This window comes from Gallinula chloropus, assembly GCF_964237585.1.
Source record: "Gallinula chloropus genome assembly, chromosome: 15".
Classification (NCBI taxonomy): domain Eukaryota; kingdom Metazoa; phylum Chordata; class Aves; order Gruiformes; family Rallidae; genus Gallinula; species Gallinula chloropus.
In genome coordinates this window covers 7,687,286-7,706,428 of record NC_140100.1, presented here as the reverse complement: position 1 = coordinate 7,706,428, position 19,143 = coordinate 7,687,286, and the positions used below count along the sequence as shown (strand labels likewise).

At 41.9% G+C, this 19,143-nt stretch overlaps 1 protein-coding gene across 1 annotated transcript; it reads left to right on the top strand.

The window, feature by feature from the left end:
• The first annotated feature begins 24 nt into the window (after positions 1 to 24).
• On the top strand, positions 25 to 18,538 carry EIF3B (eukaryotic translation initiation factor 3 subunit B). The gene is made up of 19 exons (XM_084271262.1): positions 25 to 617; positions 5,781 to 5,973; positions 7,264 to 7,383; positions 7,473 to 7,530; positions 8,087 to 8,215; positions 9,218 to 9,375; positions 10,274 to 10,405; positions 10,486 to 10,552; positions 11,091 to 11,137; positions 11,894 to 12,104; positions 12,675 to 12,747; positions 13,207 to 13,329; positions 13,849 to 13,927; positions 14,729 to 14,867; positions 15,440 to 15,565; positions 15,742 to 15,819; positions 16,196 to 16,304; positions 16,814 to 16,931; positions 17,967 to 18,538. Exons 1-18 carry the CDS (start codon positions 110 to 112, stop codon positions 16,915 to 16,917), a joined length of 2,454 nt encoding a protein of 817 aa, XP_084127388.1. The 5' UTR covers positions 25 to 109; the 3' UTR covers positions 16,918 to 16,931; positions 17,967 to 18,538.
• Positions 18,539 to 19,143: the final 605 nt, after the last annotated feature.

Here is a 19,143-nt window from a genome sequence, read left to right as displayed (position 1 = left end):
GCCTGGCACACATGGCCCGGCGGTAGGAGCCTCGCCGCCCTTCCCCCGCTCCTTTCCCGTCGCGCTCGAGCTGGGAGCGTGCGGCCGGCCCGGCCCCGCACCGATCCCCATGCAGGACACCGAGGAGAGCCCGGCGGCCGCCGCGCCACCCGACGCCCAGGGGCCCGGGAAGGAGCCCGAGCAAACGGACGGGGCGCCGGCGGAGCCGCCGCAGCAGGAGGAGGAGGAGGAGGGGGGAGAGGGGCAGGAAGAAGAGAACGAGTCTGAGCCATCGTCGGGGCCCCCTGAGCCGCCGCCGCCCGTCGGTGAGGAGTCGGTAGCCGCCGTCGCCGCTGAGCCCGAGCAGCCGCCGCCTCAGCCTCCCTCGCCTCAGCCGTCGTCCGGCCGCGAAAGTCCCGAGAAGGCCGAGCTCGACGCTGAGCCGCCGGCCGGGGCCGACCCTGAGGCCGAGCCGCCGTCAGAGGCCCACACCGAACCGTCGTCCGAGGCCGAGCCGCCCACCGAGCCCGGCGAGGCGCAGGAGAATGGGGAGGCCGCGCCCGGCGTCCCGGTCGAGCCCGAGGACGAGATTTCCTTCAGCGACCCCGAGGACTTCGTGGACGACATCAGCGACGAAGGTGCGGGCTCGGGCCGGCGGCGGGGAGCGGGCGGCGCTGGTGGGAGGGCGGCTGGCCCCCGGGCCGGGGCCTGGGCCTGGTCATGCCGGCCGTGAGGGGAAGGGAGGGGCCGCGGGGAGGCGGGAGAGCTCCGGCGTGGGCCCCGGCCCTGCCCGCCGCGAAGGAGCGCTGGGAAGGCCGCGGCTGCTCCGGCCCGAGCCGGCCGTGGCCGTGTCAGGGACAGCGGGCGTCCCGGGGCGGGGGCATCGTGTGCGAGTGGTGCCTGGCGGCCCCATCCCGGGAGGGTGCGTAGGGAACCGCGTCCTCGGCTGGGAAACGTCCCGCGTCCCCGGGCTCGGCGCCCCGTCCGGCGTGGCTGTGCACGGCACCGTATCGTTTAATTGCTTTTCTTGAATTACTGCGTGGCTTGAAGTATTAATCAGCGGGCTGCCCTCCAAAAGGGGACACCCACCCCCCGCCATGTGTGCTTCCCGTTTGCCGCCGTGGGTTCAACTCTGCTGTAAAAACAGAATATTTAAGTGGTTGGCCAGGTGTTTACAAGCCACGTTTCATCGTTCTGTTGGTTTTCTCTATGCATCCCGAGTGAAATCTATAGATAAATAGTGCAGCTTTGAGAAGAAATACTGTTCGTGAATTTGTGATGTAGGTGCTTTGTGGCAAGAAAATAGGGAAAACTCTTTTTGGCAGCTGTAAATTCAAACTGTAGCTCAGTTGAAAGTATTTGGTATTGATACATTAAAATGACTAAGCCACTGTGTAACTGCCTAGACCTTGAAAGGAATACCTAATTTTGGCATACAAGAGTTAGAACTCCATTTTAGTATTTGTAAGAGATCTCAATAGATAAATCATCTCTGTTCTTGAATAGCAGAAGTTTGTGTTTTGCCAGTACTTGTAGCATATGCACTGTTGTAGGGGCTCATGTATGTATATCCTACATGTTGTAGGGTCTGATGCTACATGTATCAAAACTGGAAAAACAATTCTTCAAGTACGTGCTTTTCAGTCAGTTATTTCAGTTGGCAGTGGACTACAAGTGACACATGTGCTTTATAGTGTTCCAGGCCAAGGGCTTGCTGTTCTCAATTTAGTAGTCTATGTATGGAGCTCTTTGAACTTGTACATTTGTTTTTTAAAGAGGCTTTGGCAAAATTGTCTGTAAGGAGTTAGATTCCTTTTGTCTCATTAAGCATTTGCTTGATACACCTTGTGTACATCTAGGAGTATTATCGGAAATTCTGTATGTCTTTGGAAACTAGGCATATTTTCCATCCTCCCCTATTTTATTGTTGAGGATTGATTTGATTAACTTCTCAGCTCTGTGAATAATACAGTCTTAGTAGCTGAATTACAGTATTTAAGTTTAGTCACTCCTGCTGGTCTGGCTTTTCATCTGTGTTACTTCTGAGCTTCTTCATTCCTTCCTCTGATGACTTCCCAAGGAGAAAGGCAGTCCGTCAGTGTCACCGAGCCACGGCTGTTTCCATGCTGCTGATAGCACTACATCTTCACAAACACCTTTGAGCTGGACCAGCTTTAGCATTGGACCGTCTCAGATGCATAACTTCAGCTTTGTTTTTCCAGAATGGCCTTAGCATGGCAGAACAGCTGATCCAAGTTCAAACAGGAGAATGGATGTCTCAACCACTTAGGTGCAGTGAAGTTTTATTCCAGATAATGACAGTGGTCCTTAAAATACTGCTGGCTGGAGATAGCTGGGTACCCACCACACCCCGCTTCTCTTGTGGGTGGAATAAGAGCTGGCTAAACCAGCTTCTTACCCTTTGAAGATTCCTTTGTTCACAGTTCTGAATTTAAGGTAAAGGAAGAGTGCAATGTAGGTATTTGTCTTCAATCTGTTACAGTTTTGATTCAATACAGGATATTGTGTTCTTGCACATGAATCTTAAGTATGCATTCCTTGGCTTGTCTGTAGGCCTACAAAGTCTTCTGTGAGAAATGGTTACGAAAAATGAGTAATACAGCCTAAAAATTACCCTTTTGTCTGTGTCTTTGGTGATTGTTCTGTCTTTTTTTTTTTTTTCTCCTCCTAGGCTTCTGTGGAAATGTCATCTGGAACATGCTTTCATGTTGTATATAAGATATAGGATTATAGGATAAATAAGAAATGTACATGTTGTTTTACTGTAATACCAGGTTTTTAAATTCCTCCTTTCAATCCTTACAGTTTTTATAGGCAGAGCAGAGGCTTCATTGCGTGTGCCCTCACTCCTGGAGAGTTGATGGCTTATCCTCAACTTCTTTGTACCTGGAGAACAGCTCACTCCCAAAAGACTTTCTTAGGACTAGGAAGTTAACACCTGTGGTGTTCTCTGGATCTGTAACAGTTGAGGTCAGATTTCAACTCTGTACCAAAAAGTTAGGGAAGGTGAGGCAGGGTCCAAGTTACCTTGTTAGTAACTTAAAGCGCTTTTAGTGTGTGTGGTAGTGCTGATTGTAGAGCGATTTCCCCACAGCCACTGCCATGCTTTTGAAATAAGCTGGGGGGTTGCTGTATGTTCCGTTTTCCTTCTGCTTCTTTGCCTACCTGTTTGTTCTAGATCGTGCTCTTACAGTTGTCATTGTCTGTGGTTGTGTTTATTTGGAGTAGTGCCTCTGTCTTCCCATCAAGTCATCCTCAGTGATCTGTATGGTTTTGTGCTGTTGGAATAGCTCTTCTTAACTCTGACTCTTTATGAACTTCTCTTGATCATGAAGACCTGACTTTTTTTTCCACAATATTCAGTCTGCTGCCATCTTCTGACTTGTTTCTTAAACATTAGTTTCTAGCAAGTCTTCCTGCCCTTCATTAACTCATCTTTGTGTTCTACACTGGTCAGTGAATATTTAACTTGTTTTAAAGCATAAATGTGGCCTTAGCCATTTTTACTAGTTGTTGCCAACTAGTAAATAGGTGCTATAAGGGAGAGATTTGGGGGTATAATCTGAAGTATGCAGGCTAAGTAAAATGATGTAGCATGGAGATTGTTACTCTAAGCACCTCACCTTTCCTTAGTTGCTACAATTAATATTAGGTTTACACAATTTCTTTGTTTGTATTATACAAGTTAGTATCTTTTAACTTTTTAATTGTAGCTCATACATGCACATGGAGAGCATCTTTTTGAGTAATAAACACTGCAGACAATGTTCTGTGAGTACTGTGTAACCTTGGTAGTGATAGCATCTGTGTATGGATAAACGTTTGGGAAGCGTGTTGCTGTTAATCAGTGGGAAGCTCCACATGTAATACCTGTTGAAGTTTAAAATTATAGAAGGTCATGGTTTTTTGGTAGCTTGAAATTCAAGGTAAACACACTTCTTCACTACTGGAGTTCTTTCCAGTGCTGTTTCTGGGCAGAATAATTTCTACAATTCCAAACCCAGTAAAATCCTGTAAAAATGTCTTCAGAATATCAACATGTTGACACCCTTTTTCATTTGTTCTCATATTTTAAAGGTTGCTACATGTGTTTGGATTTTTCCCCTTGCTTGTGAGTGCCATATGTAGTCTGCCTCTCCATATTTTATCTTTATATTCTAATTAAGAAGTATAGTGACGTGTACTTACTTTCTGGCTAGCCTTGCATTTCATAGTGGTTTTCTTGTAAGCTTAAAACCTCCTGTAGATAGGCTTGTTTATTTTTCCTAGTTATATGGCACATGTGAAACTTTGCCATTCATTTCAGCATAATTGGCTGCTTTTGTTAGCAGAATGTCTGTTCTGCTCCACTTAAGTAGGCAAAACTAAAAATGTCAATAAAAGATCTAATCAGCCACTTCTAACTGCTGCTTCTTTCCAGCAGTGCAATCATGTTAGTAAGTTGCAGGGGCATGACAGATTACTCCTTGAAACAATCAGTAATCTAGACAAGAACTCAAGTGTATGCTTGAACAGAACTGCTGGGGATACTGTGGGATTTTATTCCTGGGAAGGTTTAAAAATAACCTGAAGTTACAGGTATTTGAGAGATTGTTTGGATATCCTTGTCTTTAGTGCTTCTGGCTCAGTCCATTGAGGGTTGCTACGGGTCAGTACATTTCTGTAGCTAGGTAATGTCTGAGAATTTGTGCATTACCAGTGGGGTTTAGCTGGTGGATACAGGACAGTCTTAGAGAATCGAGGAAGATATTAAAGTTAGATGTGTCTAGCACTTTACAGGATGTATGTCTAGAAGCCTAACACATGAAGGTAATGCAGCATTGTTGTTGAAGCCCCTGATTTTGTGCAGAACTTAGACATGTACTTTGTACCTTTTAATTGTTTTCATCCCACTGCACAGTATGCAAACCACAGCCACGGGGTTACAGTTACCCTGAATGTTATCCCTTCTGTGCAAGGGAAAATGCAGCAGTATCAGAAGGAATCTCTTACCAGTTGAAAGAAGCTTGAAGCTGACAGTACAGACTAAACAAACTATCCCATCAGCAAGGACTCTCAAAACTTGGAAGATGATATAGGAAGGGGGAGTTAGTATGGTTGAAGAATATCCAGAGTATGAAAAGGTGTGTGCTTGTCTTTGCTTGCTGCATGCTTAAATATGGCTTTGTCTTCCCTTAGACCTTCGTTTTTGTGTTTAATTAAAGGTTTAGACAGAGTGTGAGTTCTCAAACATAATTACAGTGATGCTAAGACATGCAGAGCTTCCAGTGTGGCAGAGCGCTTTGAATTACGCTAAAGCTCACGTAATTTGGGAGGGAGGTGCATGTTAAATTTCCTTTTATCAAAGTCATCTGGTTATAATTTGAGCAAGGCTGCTTAGAGCTTGAGTAGTAAATCTTAGTTGTCTGCTCTGTTGTCAGTTCTGAGGACTTTGTGAGCCAGTTCCAACTCCTGGAGCATGCGATTACTGCAAATGTTGATGTGTACTCAATGTAAGGTATTTCTTTAAGAAAGACTTCAAGAGTTAGCTGCCTGAAGTTTGTCAAGAAACTGCTTTACCATCCCTTTTAGGGAAGAAGTGCTGTTGGGGTGTTGTGTATTCGCTTCAGTTGTTTCTCTGATAGAATGTTCATTCACTACCATGTTTCTTCAATGATTCTTGAAACTTCTCGGAATTTGAGGTCTTCCTGTTCTCTTGCTACCACTATTACCACCTTTCCATCTTCCTCCTTAACAACGTAGGCTGGTGCCTTAGTCTGTTGTATGCTTTTTCTTTGCAGAATTACTTGGTGATGTACTGAAAGATCAGCCGCAGGAAGCAGACGGAATTGACTCGGTGATCGTGGTGGATAACGTTCCCCAGGTTGGACCAGACCGACTTGAGAAACTGAAGAATGTTATCCACAAAATATTTTCCAAGTTTGGTAAAATTATCAATGAATTTTATCCAGAAGCAGATGGAAAAACAAAAGGGTAAGTCATTATAATTCCTACTGGAAATAGGATTGAAACACTGCTCTGATCATTTTTGTTAATACTTTATGGCAAATTTTTATGGTGACCTCATTCACACTCATCACTTTCTTCTCCCTTAGCCTGTACAATCCTGGCATCTAGTCTCAGTGACAAACAGAAGTTCCCAAGGGAACTGAGAAGCTTAATAGCTCATTAAGCTACACTGTGTGTGTGTGTGTGTTAATTATGGAAACAGTTTAGCTGCGTTTGGAAGACACATTTCTATGCAGCACTAAATGAGGATTGTTCTTGTTAGTTTTCTGCCATGGCTAATAAATAGGTTCAAGATCCATTTTAGTTAAGTAGCAGTGGATGTACTCTTTATTGTAGAACAGACTGTCAGTATTCTGTCTCTGGCGTGGGTGCTTTTGCTTACATTAGTAACTCCCAGCTTCAGTGAACCCTTTCCAGCATCCCTTTTTCCTTTGCCAACTTCTGGTCTCACCTTCTAGTTAGTTGCAGCATCTGAAATTGAGAACAAAGCCGATGTGAAATGATCAAGCCCAAAGGGAGAGGATAAGTGAAATAAAGTTTTAAGGCAAGAAACCAGGCAAAAATCATTCTGATGAATATGAGGTTTCACTGAGTCTTGTTACTGTGGAGTAGCGTATATTCCTGAGTTTGGGAGGAATTTATAGGTTAGAAAGCAGTAAAAAACAAGTGGATTTTCTGGAGTGGAGGGATTGTTGGCTCTGTAAGGTTAGCATGAGAAAATTACACTCTCTCTTTGCTCATGCTTCTTTCTGAGGCAGTGTCTGATGGTCTTTGGGATACTGTTAATTTTAAGTCTACTGGGCTACAGGCTAGATTTATACTAGTGGCAAGAAGGAAGTTGAATTATATACAGTGTAATGGAAAAATGAGAGTGGTGCCTTAGGATACCTATGACAGCAAGATTTCTAAATATCAGCTGGAAGGAGCTGTGTGTAACCTGCCTGCTGCTGGCTCTTGATCTGTGTTGCCCTGAACTTGTATTCACCACTTAGCCTGCCCCTTTCACTGAGAGGACACCAGTTTCATTCTGGGCAAGCCCATACAGCTACCAAGTGTAGATATGCTTGTGGCCAAAGTGGAGATTGATTGATTGGTTTTGAGCCTATTTGGTTAGCAACAATAGAAGTTGTTATTTTGTAGATGCTTTGTACTGAGTTCTTGGTTCGTGTTTGTTTTTTTCTTTTATTTTCTTTTTTATTATGAGCCTTGATGTAGTTAATGATGATTTCCTGCTTCTGTCTGTCTTCATTGTAGGTACATCTTTCTGGAGTACATGTCTCCATCTCACGCAGTGGATGCTGTGAAGAATGCAGATGGGTACAAACTGGATAAACAGCACACTTTCAGAGTCAACCTTTTCACAGACTTTGATAAGTGAGTGCAGCTATTATGTGTATCTGTAGATTTTGGGATTCTAATGGACAGTGCTGCTCAGGGTATAACCAATCAAATTGCTCTTTCAGGTACATGACAATCAGTGATGAATGGGAAATCCCTGAGAAACAACCCTTTAAGGATTTGGTAAGGTTTTTGGTTTTTTAAAGTGGAAAGAATGTACAACATAATATGAAATAATTACTTCATTGTTGGAGTGTTCATATGAAAACAGAAATGATGTGTTAATGGCAGTGTTATAAGTAGCATTTGTGATCATGTGCTCCTGTTCATTTTCACTGTTGTGGAGTGACAGTAAGAACTTAGTGATTCTGGAAAACTTGAAAAGTAAATAATGTTGGACAAGTCATTTTAAAAATAGAAAGCATCATCTTATATTTTTAAATGTTAGAGGCAAAGTTCTGTGTTGGTTAGCACTAGTTTTATAAAAGTCCTGTGGAGGAACAGATAGTTTAAAAAGAAAAACAAAAAAACCCCAAACATCAAAGAACTACTTAAGTTTTCAGGCAAGAAGTGTTAAGCATCATCAAACCACCTTGCAGGTCCACCTTTGTATGATTTGTTTGCAGGGGTGAGACTCTAAAGTTGTACACTCTGTGTAGGACCAATTTCCACCTGCTAGGTAGATACTAACTGGGGGAACTTGTCTCACTAATAACCTTTCTGCCTCTGTTTTTCCCAGGGGAATCTCCGATACTGGTTGGAAGATCCTGATTGCAGGGATCAGTACAGTGTGATCTTCGAGTCAGGAGACCGGACCTCCATTTTCTGGAATGATATCAAGGAACCTGTTCAAATTGAGGACAGAGCAGTGAGTGTCCTGAAAGTGCTGTACATTGCAGATAGTGTCTCATTCATTTTATGATGTTTCAGGCCTCAATTTTTTAGAAAAATACAGTTTTTTCCCCATTACCGAAATACTTTTGTCCCATTCTTTTGAGGAAGAGTGGCAAAATTACATCCTTTAGAATTAGACTTAGCTGCTTAGGTGAAACAAATATAGAGCTAACTGGTTTGTGGTGGTTGGGTTTTTGGCAGGGTTTTTTTTCCAACTGGTCTGTGATGCCTCTTAATTTCCTTCATCCATATATTAGATGTGATTCAAAGACCTGAAAATGCAAACTCAGAGTTTGAAGAGAACTATTCATTAAAGCTGAGTTGTGCTTAAGTTTTTTGCTGACAGCAGAGGTGCTAAAGAGGAATAGCTGGTTTGGTAACAGCACGCAGACCTGAGAGTTAGTGTGCCTCTCTGCTGCAGGCAGTTGACTTGCTGAGAACTGTTAGTACCCAGAAGCATTTTCTTTAATACCCATTATGCATTAGAGAAGAAATAAGTTGGCTCTGGGATGACAAGCAATTTTGTTCATCACCGTGGTCACTGGCCATGATCTGTATTGCTGAAACCTCTTTAACTTAGCTGAAGGTCAAGAACTGTATTTTTAAGAAATCTGAAATACTTGCCCTTACTTCTGAGAAGAGTATGTTTTTACCAGGCTGAAAGACAACAAGGAAACCCAAGCCTGTTAGGTGGGTTTAATTGTTACTCTACAAAGGTTACCACTGTCCTGGAAAATGTTTTTGGTGATCAGTAAGTTGAAAAGGTCTCCTTTGACAGTTTTCACCTGAAGAAAAATAACTGTACCTTACGTACATGAACTTAAACTCCACAGCGAGCCCAAGGTGTCACTAATTCGGACATCTTCAGTTAGTGGATTTGCAAAATGTAATGCTACCAAGCACACGTTGTTTCCCCTCTAGGAATCTAGCATGAAATTAAACCTTTGTGTTTGCTTCTCATCTTTTTTTAATCCAGAGGTGGACAGAAACCTACGTACGTTGGTCCCCAAAGGGTACTTACCTGGCCACGTTCCACCAGAGGGGCATCGCGCTTTGGGGTGGAGAGAAGTTCAAGCAGATTCAGAGGTTTAGTCACCAGGGAGTGCAGCTTATTGACTTCTCACCCTGTGAAAGGTATGGAGTGGGACACTGGTTTGGGCTCAGGGGGTCAAAAGAATTAAGCACACATTCTGGAAGTTGTGCTTTCAAATCTCATGTGGTTGGAGTCTTTGGTCCTCTGCCTTTGGAGGTACTGCTTGTCATAACATAGAATGAGTGAAACTCTGCCTCACTTTTCTTTGGCTTTAGAAAAGACGTTCAACATAATCTGGAATAATTGGTCTACAAAACTGAACTGACAACTTTCCTCAAAGGGGATGATATTCCAATGCAGAAGACACTATTTTTTTTCCTCTTTAGATGGATGGGATGCCCGTAGTGTTTGATTTCTAGTTCTCTGAATTTCAGTTGGGTAGCACACTCAAAATCTCTAGTAGAGAAATAAATTCCTTAAGCTTTCTTCAACTTCGAAGAGCTTTTCAGAGAAGGCTAAAGTAATTTCAGGCCCGAGATGCATCTTGGTTTGCCAATTTTCAAGTAATATATTTGGAAGCAATGAAGTTTTATGCTTTATTGTATTAAAGATTATTAAATGGAGAAGCCTAGCATACCTATAGGTCAGGTTAGCTAAGGTCAATGGATGTATATCCTGTTTGAAACCAGTGATCATCTTGTGGCAAAACTATTCAGTAGGTAACGGTTTATTTGGCAAGTTCCCCTCTCTTGTAGCATCAATATGGGAAGACTTGCACGTAAATCTAGTCTTTTCACCCAAAGGGATGCCAGGGAGATAATGTGTCCTGGAAGTTTTTTCACTCTTTGTCATACTGTTCTGATTTTTTTTCCCTCGTCTCCAAACAGAGAAGCTGCTGGTTGAAAGTGCATTGTATATAACTATTACTTGGATGAAAGCCTGCTTGTACTGACCTATTCGATGTAGCTCTGATAATGAAATTGGTTCTTTCTTCTGTAGGTATCTAGTGACCTTCAGCCCTTTGATGGACACACAGGATGACCCTCAGGCTATTATCATCTGGGATATCCTGACTGGGCAGAAGAAGCGAGGATTCCACTGTGAAAACTCAGCCCACTGGCCTATTTTTAAGTAGGTTGAGATACAGAATTAGAAGCAACTTAATTTAAATAAAAAAACAGTTCATATCTAACACTCTTTTCTTTGCTTAGATGGAGTCATGATGGTAAATTCTTTGCTCGAATGACTTCAGATACCCTCAGCATCTATGAAACACCTGTAAGTTCTTGCTTCTTCCTTGTATAATGTCAGTCTTTTCCATGGTGTCGATTTTAAAGGATACATTTTAATCATACACTCTAGAACTGGGCTTGAAAGGGCAGAAATCCATTTGTTCTTGTTCTTTCCTGGGTGAAAAACTTCAGTTGAGTCTGACTGAATTTCACACCACACTTCTAGAAGAACTCAACAGTTCAGTATACTACTTGTAAACATGTTCCTATTAACTTACATGATGCTTCCCAGCTCTCAGTAGTGGGTGAGACCCAAAGTATTCAAAACACACTATAAATAGTAGCCTAATCTAGTCTGTTTTGCTTTTTCAATTCAGGCTACTGTACTAACTCTGTGCAGCAATTTTTATCTTATTTGTAATTGTAGTGTACATATATATGCTCATAATAAAAAATAAGGGTACAGGATCTCTGAAAACTGTACACAATTTCCTAGTTCACATGCTGTAGTAATGTGAGTATAGGTTGCATGTGTAAATATAACAATTGTTACTAACTTGAAAATTCACACCTTTCTCTTTTAGTCTATGGGTTTGTTGGACAAAAAAAGCTTGAAAATCACTGGGATAAGGTGAGTCTATTCCTTTGTAAAGATAACTGCTCTCTTGGGTTGGAATCTTTTGTTGACTTTGTTATGGTGTGAGGAATCTTTAGGCTGCTGACTACAGAAAATGGCCTCATCTGCTGAATTGGTCAAATTAGACAATCTGACAAAAAGGACTGGAGGATCCCCCAGTTATTGATGCCTGTGGCTGGCAGCTTGTAAGCTCAAAAATCCTCTTTGTGGTACTGCTTAACCTGGGGTCTAGCTTGAGAGTCCCGTTCCTTGTCAACAAAACCAAACTGGGATGCTGTTTGTTAGGGACTGTCTCCTGAAGGAGGTCTGTAGGCTGGCTTAAAAGTGTGGTGCATGCTGCCTGTCAGCAAGGGGCACATTTTTGAGGTACCTCTCTGTAAAGCAACAAGAAAACTTAAGTGTGTTCAGGTGCAAGAAGACCCTCTTCACTGTCATTTAATAGGGTTTTTATTTTCTCATTGGTTTAATCAGCCTGTTTCTTAGCTCTTTTGTGGTTACGCTGGGTGCAACACCTACTCTTCAGTGAAATGTACTGTTTTGATAATACTGGTCTTATAGCAAGTTTAAACTGTTTCAAAATCTGTTCTGGTATGATATGTGTAAGGTTATTAAATTGTCCTCAGTTGCTTGCTCATTATTATTGAGAGCTAATCCCTGTCTGCAACATTCAGATACGTCAATGGAAGTGGTTTCTACTTGTAGTAACAAACTAAAAATTAAAGTGGCATATTTTTAACTTTCTCCCTGTAGAGACTTCTCGTGGTCTCCAGGTGGTAACATAATTGCTTTCTGGGTGCCTGAGGACAAAGACATCCCAGCAAGAGTTACTCTGATGCAGCTGCCTTCTAGACAAGAGATTCGAGTGCGGAATTTGTTCAATGTGGTAGATTGTAAACTACACTGGCAAAAGAACGGGGATTACCTGTGTGTGAAGGTAGACAGGACTCCCAAAGGCACACAGGTATGTGGATTCTGATTGTATTAATAAAACCTGGTTCTATCTTATGCTGACACCTCATTTTCTCACACTACTGGCTTTTAATATAGACAGTGTCGATGATATGATGTCAAAGCTATTTATCATTTTTCCATTTGAATTTGAGGTGTGTGGGGACCAAAATATATGTGATGTTTGTGTCAAAGATTTGCTTTGACTTTAGTGACATCTTCATGTTGGGAGAGAGCTATATGCCTCATCTCTTTCCTCTTAAGGAGTTGTTGAACAGCCCTTAGGTCATGCTGTGCAGTGTGCTGTAAGTTTATCTGTTTTGATTAAATTTCAAAACAGTCTGAAAACAAACAAACACTTCTGTACAATTCTTCAGTTATTCTTGTGCTGAACAGAAAAATTTAGAGTGTGTTCAGTAATGAGGCATACTGTGTTCCTCTGCAGTCATTAAAGAAACCAACCTTGTCCCTGTCTCATCCTTTGTCCTGACAGGCTGATTGTGTAGTTGTCCTTCAATGGTTAGTGATAAAATTTACTCCACTGCTGCTGCGCAGGATAATGAATTAATCTTGACCTTTACAGGGAGTAGTGACCAACTTTGAAATATTCCGAATGAGAGAGAAACAAGTGCCAGTGGATGTGGTGGAAATGAAAGGTAACACCAAATATTTACTTACTTTTAGTCTCACTTTTCTGAGTAGACACTTGTGTGTTAGAAATCCCATCATCATGTGACATAAGGAAGTTAACTCTTGAGAGGAGCTACAGTGTTCATATTGCAGAGCTTCTTATATAAAAATGAGAAATGAAAACCTTTATTGCTATTCATGCTTGTGACCTTGAATAATTCCAGATCTGAAAATCCTTTATTAATAAGGATGGTAGGGCAGATAACAAGTGTATTCTGAAGATGATGTTTGGAACTCTTGTTTGAAACACTTCTCATAACTCCCTGCACTGGCTTTATCACCCTGTATTTTAAAAGGTATCCTGCATGGTAAAATCTGCTAACAGATGGGTTCCCTTTCTTCAGCATCTTGGTTTTCTTTGGTAACTCCTTGGAATCAAAGCTTTGTTTTGCCTTTTGACACACACTATTTTTTCATCTTTCCAGAAAGCATCATAGCCTTTGCCTGGGAACCGAATGGAAGCAAATTTGCTGTGTTGCATGGTGAAACTCCACGAATCTCAGTTTCCTTTTACCACGTTAAAAACAATGGGAAAATAGAACTCATAAGTAAGTGACTGAAAAACAAGTGAAGGGTGCAGATACTAAGCATTTTGTATGGCACTAGATGCAGTAAACTCAAAATTGTGGCTGTGTCTGGTGGATAGTATGGCAATAAACGCTATGCCTGACATTGTATTCTAGAAATCTAACTTTCTGGTGGCAGTTACGCTGTTTTCACTTTGAATTGGTCCAGGGTCTGGGAATAAAAGGCCTACAAGCCAGAATAATTCTGTGGCCTTGGGGAAATATATGCAAGGTGATATCTAACACTTGGCTCATTTTAGCTAAAAATCTACTCCCAAGTTAGGTTTTGGCATCTTCAGATTCCCTTCTCTTTTTCCCCCTGCTAACTTTGAACATTCTGGTCCTGCTGGGTATTTAGACGTGCAGAGATAAGGGCTGTTGATAAGACAGTCCTTCAGAGCTCAGAAATGTCTTCAGGAAGGGGTGGAGTTGGCTGCTTGTAAGGTAACTGATGGCAGTGGGTTGAGATCTTTTTTCTGAATTTGTCTTGTTTCTTTCCAGAGACATTTGACAAACAGCAGGCAAACACGATATTCTGGAGTCCTCAGGGGCAGTTTGTGGTGCTGGCTGGCCTCAGAAGGTGAGTGTCACACTTGTTACTGAATGCAACGTTCGTTTTAAGGAGGAAAAAGATCAGAGCATCCCAGGAAGTGTTTGGTGTCTCCACAAACACATGGCTGTGTAATCCTGACATAGTTTTGCAGTAGTAAAGGAAAAAAAGATGCAATTTCATGATGTAGCTTAGTCCTTTGTGACTTCTACTTGCTGTGTTTGCTACATCAAATGAAGAACACATTTTTCAACAGGAAAGAAAGTAGATATTTAGAAACACTTCTCAGCTGACTCAAGTAACCAGGCTTGTGGCTCTTATTTGTTGTTGTGCCTCCTCATGGACTGTACCTCTTAACACCAAAGCTGTTTTGAAAAACTTAGCACAAAATTTTCATGAATATGATTTTTCTTATCTGATTAAGTAGTATTTGTCTTTACTTGCTTTCCAACAAGTGCTGCTATTCATCTTAGAAATCTTTTTTTTCTCTAATCTTGTGTTTGCTATTTAAATATGTCTAAGCATAGGATTGTTAAACTTTGGAACTTGCCTGTGGTATGTTTTCACTGTGATGTTTGGAACAGAAATAACACAAGTTAAGGGGCACTGAATGTAGAAAACATAAGTGTCATTCTTGGACAATAAACTTGAACATGTTTATTCATCATGTTGCTTTCCAGCCACAGAGACTGGTATGAGCTGGTCTCTTGGTTGCTGTGAAAATCTATCTTTGTAGCACAGAATTGTAAAGATACAGCTTGAGATATGTGTTAAACCAGGCTATACTAGTGTGTAAAACATACACCAATCTGTCTTGTTTTGTCTTCACAGCATGAATGGTGCCTTAGCATTTGTTGATACATCTGACTGCACCATGATGAACATTGCTGAACACTATACAGCTTCAGATGTGGAATGGGATCCTACAGGCAGATACATTGTGACTTCAGTGTCCTGGTGGAGCCACAAGGTGCTAATGCTTGCTTCTTCCCAACTCCTCTTCCAGCAGGATTGGAAGGGGCTGTTGGTTAGGAAGGGAGAACAGACTGGCCACTGCAGCAGTTTTGTGTGTTAATTGTGTGATTTGGGCCACTGGGATCACTGGTTGTCCAAAATACATTCTAGAAGGGGGAAGTTCATGAGTCTAAATGGAGTGCCCTCTTTCTGAGTTCTTGTGAAGTCCTTAAGCTGGATCTTGTATGTGCACACCAGTGGGACTTACTGCACCTGTTGTTACTTTTGCATGGCTCCAGCCTCTGCACTGTAACGCTCTCCTGTGCAAGTATAGATCTGACACTTTGCCAGCCTTTCTGTCATACGCCTTAGTTTCAAGCTGTTGTGATCCTCCAGAAGGTAACTTCCTGCAGAGCTTCAGTGGAACAGATGTTTTGCTGAGGAATTTGACTTGTGCAGAAGGCACTAACAAAAAGAGCATCCTGGTTCTATTGAATGGTGCTGATTTCATAAAAAAGACCCTTAAGACTTGGAATGAGCTGTACAGTGGTGAGTTATAACTTGACTGACATGGTGTTGCTCTTCCAGGTGGACAATGCATATTGGTTATGGACCTTCCAAGGGCGTCTACTTCAGAAAAACAATAAAGACAGGTTCTGTCAGCTGCTCTGGAGGCCACGACCAGCCACCTTGCTCAGTGAGGATCAGATAAAGGTAGTGTATTCCACAGGCTCTTTCCACTGACATTGATTGGGTGTGTAACCGCACTCACTTCACTCCTCCTTGAGAATGAAACTTGAACTGTTACAGTTATGCAGCTGCTTGTGGAATATGATGGTTGTGATTGCTAGTCTGATATCCCAGTTGAAATAAAATTCCCTGTTTTACAGCAAATTAAGAAGGACCTGAAGAAATACTCCAAGATATTTGAGCAGAAGGATCGCCTGAGCCAGTCTAAAGCTTCAAAGGCAAGACACTTTTGGAAAATAATAATGCAGATTAAATTCTTGCAATCTGTTCTCAGTTACTTTGCAAGGGTGTTGTGCAAGTTCAGTTTGGTTTATAGCAAATTAATGGTTAGAGTTAGTTCCAATAGGTAATTCAGACAGATGCTTCTATAAACAGGTTCTTGGTGAGTTGCTGCATTAGTCTTTAAGTAAGAAAAACTCTTTAATTTAAAAAATCCAACCCACTCACCAAAACAGCTTTTTAATTACATAAAAGGGAAAAATTCTCAAGGCAGTAGAAAGTATGTTCATGAGTAAAAAGTGATTTGCTAAAAAATGCCTTGCATATGGATTTGATTTACTGGAGAGGTTTAACAGCCCCTTCCTGCCGCTGTAGGAGCTCGTGGAAAGAAGACGTACGATGATGGAGGAGTTCAGGAAGTACCGCAAGATGGCGCAAGAGCTGTACATGGAGCAGCGGAACGAGCGTCTAGAGCTTCGAGGAGGTAAGCTCATAAAGACTTGCTGCTAGATAGCTGCTGCTGCTCAGCAGATAAATACCCTGTTCTGTGGATTCTTCTGCTGTTCTCTCCCTCTGTTTCCTTCCAAAGCTAGTCCCCCCTTCTCTGAAGGTTATTTGTGCTTTTTATTCGGAGTCAAAACAGGATTTTTATATTTTTTCCTCTTTATGGGAGAAAGCTCACACATTGCTGGCTGCTGGATTTTGGTACCTGTGATTTACCTCACTTCAAGTAAGCATTGACTTGGCCTTGGGATAAAATTGTGAACAGATTCAGGTGTTGTACTTCACCTGAAAATCCAGAAAAACTGTCTCCCACCACAGGGCAATGCCTTGGTTGTCCCTGAATGAATTCAGCATGTATTCATTATGATTTAAAGCACCAATTACCTTTTATTTCACTGCTGGCTTAAGGACAGTTCCTGCCAAGAGAATCAAATCCTTCCATTACTGCCTTGTTTGATACCTTCAGTGTTAATGTTTTCATCATTCCAGGGGTGGACACAGATGAGCTGGACAGCAACGTTGATGACTGGGAGGAGGAGACTGTTGAATTTTTTATCAATGAAGAAATTATTACCCTTGCAGAACCAGAGTAATTAATACAACTGTGGTAAGACAGCACACCTCTCAGTAGAGAGAAACTTTGTATACAGAGTCAATGATTTGCTCAGGAAAATTGTGTGTGTTGCACGAGTGAACGTGGTGTTCTCTGAATGGGTTTGTTTTCTCTGTGGCTAGAGGGAACGAAAGCTTTCTTTTAAAGTAATCACAGATGGCAAGATTTGAATTGTACTGAGCAAAATACTGGGTATGTCCCATCTTGGCAGAGTGATCAAGCCCACAACAGAGTCAGGGTCAACTTCTAAACACAGGGTTTTCCAGTCTCTCTTAAGTTCTGTCAGCATGAGGAATTGTAGTTAGCATGAGAGAGAAATTTTGCTGTTTGGAAGAACTGTGTGTTAATTCAAGACTTTTGTAATGCAAGTTGACTGTGGGCTGATAAACCTTGGAGTAGATATTTAAATATTCACATGAACTCTGCTAAAATTTTCTAGAAATTGGGGAGAATTCAGGTAGTAGATCTGGCATACTGACTGTCACTGCTCTTTGCTAACATCTTTTATTTAATGAGTGCTTTTCCCAGTTCCTTCCTATGATTTCACATTATATATTTGTATGTAGTAAATAGAAATGTAGAGCTGCTGTTGTAGGAACTGTTCTTTAGGGAGCTTGACATGATATTGAGGAGGGAAAAGATGTTTTAATAGTTAAGGCATTCACATAGGACTTAAAACTTGGAATGGGTTCCTGCTCTATCATGTTCAGGACTTTTCCCCCTCCATAAGTGATTGAAGTATGCCCTGTACAGCTCTTTAGACTCCAGATATCTAAGGAGCTCAAGTGAAATATGAGCAATATACTACTTCAACATGTGTCCTATCTATGTGTCCTGTGCATGAGAGATCCTTTTATGGAAGGGAGAGGGAGAGAAGCTGCCTAGTGTATGGATTTAAACAACCATCAGTTTACAACCAGGTGAAACATATGCTGATCCAGCCTTTCAGCAGGGAGCATCTGTGCTGTGGTTGAGCTGCTTGTTATAAAAGCACAGTAACTAACTTGCCTCTCTTTTCCTTTTCTGCAGCACCACCATATCTTGTGCTGAAAAGAAGTTTGTTCGTTTTCAGAAAGCCTGCATCAACTTTGGAATTTTTAATCCATATTCTTGCACTCTGGAAGGGTGGATGCACCAGATTCTCTCCATTCTGACACATTGTAGTGCCTTGAAGTCTTGCTGCCTGCTGCAGTGAGATCACTAGAAAGGCGCTGCTTTTAAATTTTTATTATCTTTTTTTTTTTTTAAGGATTTGATTTACTTTTTTTCCCTTTTTAAATCCACTACTTACCAGTATTTACTTCCTGACTTCTGTGCAGTTCTTACCAGCTGGCAGTTTTTGACCGTTGCCAGTGAGGTGAGGTCCATCAGCACACCTCTGGCTTACACACACGCACGATGTTTCTGTTCCAGGACTCTTTCTATGTCCCGAGTGCATGGACAGATGTTCATTTTGTTTGGGGAAAAGTCAACAGAACCATTCTTTGTATGATGTGTTTTAGTGTGCTGAAGCAGCACTACAGTGGGCTATATCCTCCTCCTTTCAGATTGCGAAAGGATGTCTCCCTCAGAGCTGAATATGGAAATAAAAGCAGACCTATACTAAACCCAGGCTGGCTACGTGTTGTTTGTAGGGAATCTCTCCCTGAATGGTGCAAGTCAAACATACCCACAGCAATAGGAGCATTTGCTATGTTGCCTCCACAGTTCCCTTGGACTTTTTAACTCTCAGTTCCTTGTGGCTCTTCTGGTTTTGTGTTGTGTTTGGTTTGTTTTTCCACAGTGATGGTACGGCTTGTTAAACTGAGATGTTGACCTCTTCACTACAGTAAAGTTACTAGAAAATGAGTGGTTTTTGTAACCTGTTTGCAAACTGGTACTACAGGTGCTATCAGGAATTACTGGATTAGTGTCATTCTCACTAATGAACATCAACTTTGAGAGGAGTGGTATGTACACGCATACCGTATGCCCCTGTTACACTGCCTAGTTTCACTTCTAAAGGAGAACAGGGTACTTGAAGCTGGTGGAGCAACTTCTCTATTTGTATTTGGGTAGAAATTCTTTCCTGGATATTGTCAGAGCGTGACCTGGTGCCTGTCCTTTGAGAGGCAGAGGAGGATGTTCCTGTCCCCTCTCCTGAACTGGCCAGTGAAATGACTAACAGGAGCTCTCCTGGCTCTTCTTAAACCCTGAGCTCCTGTAT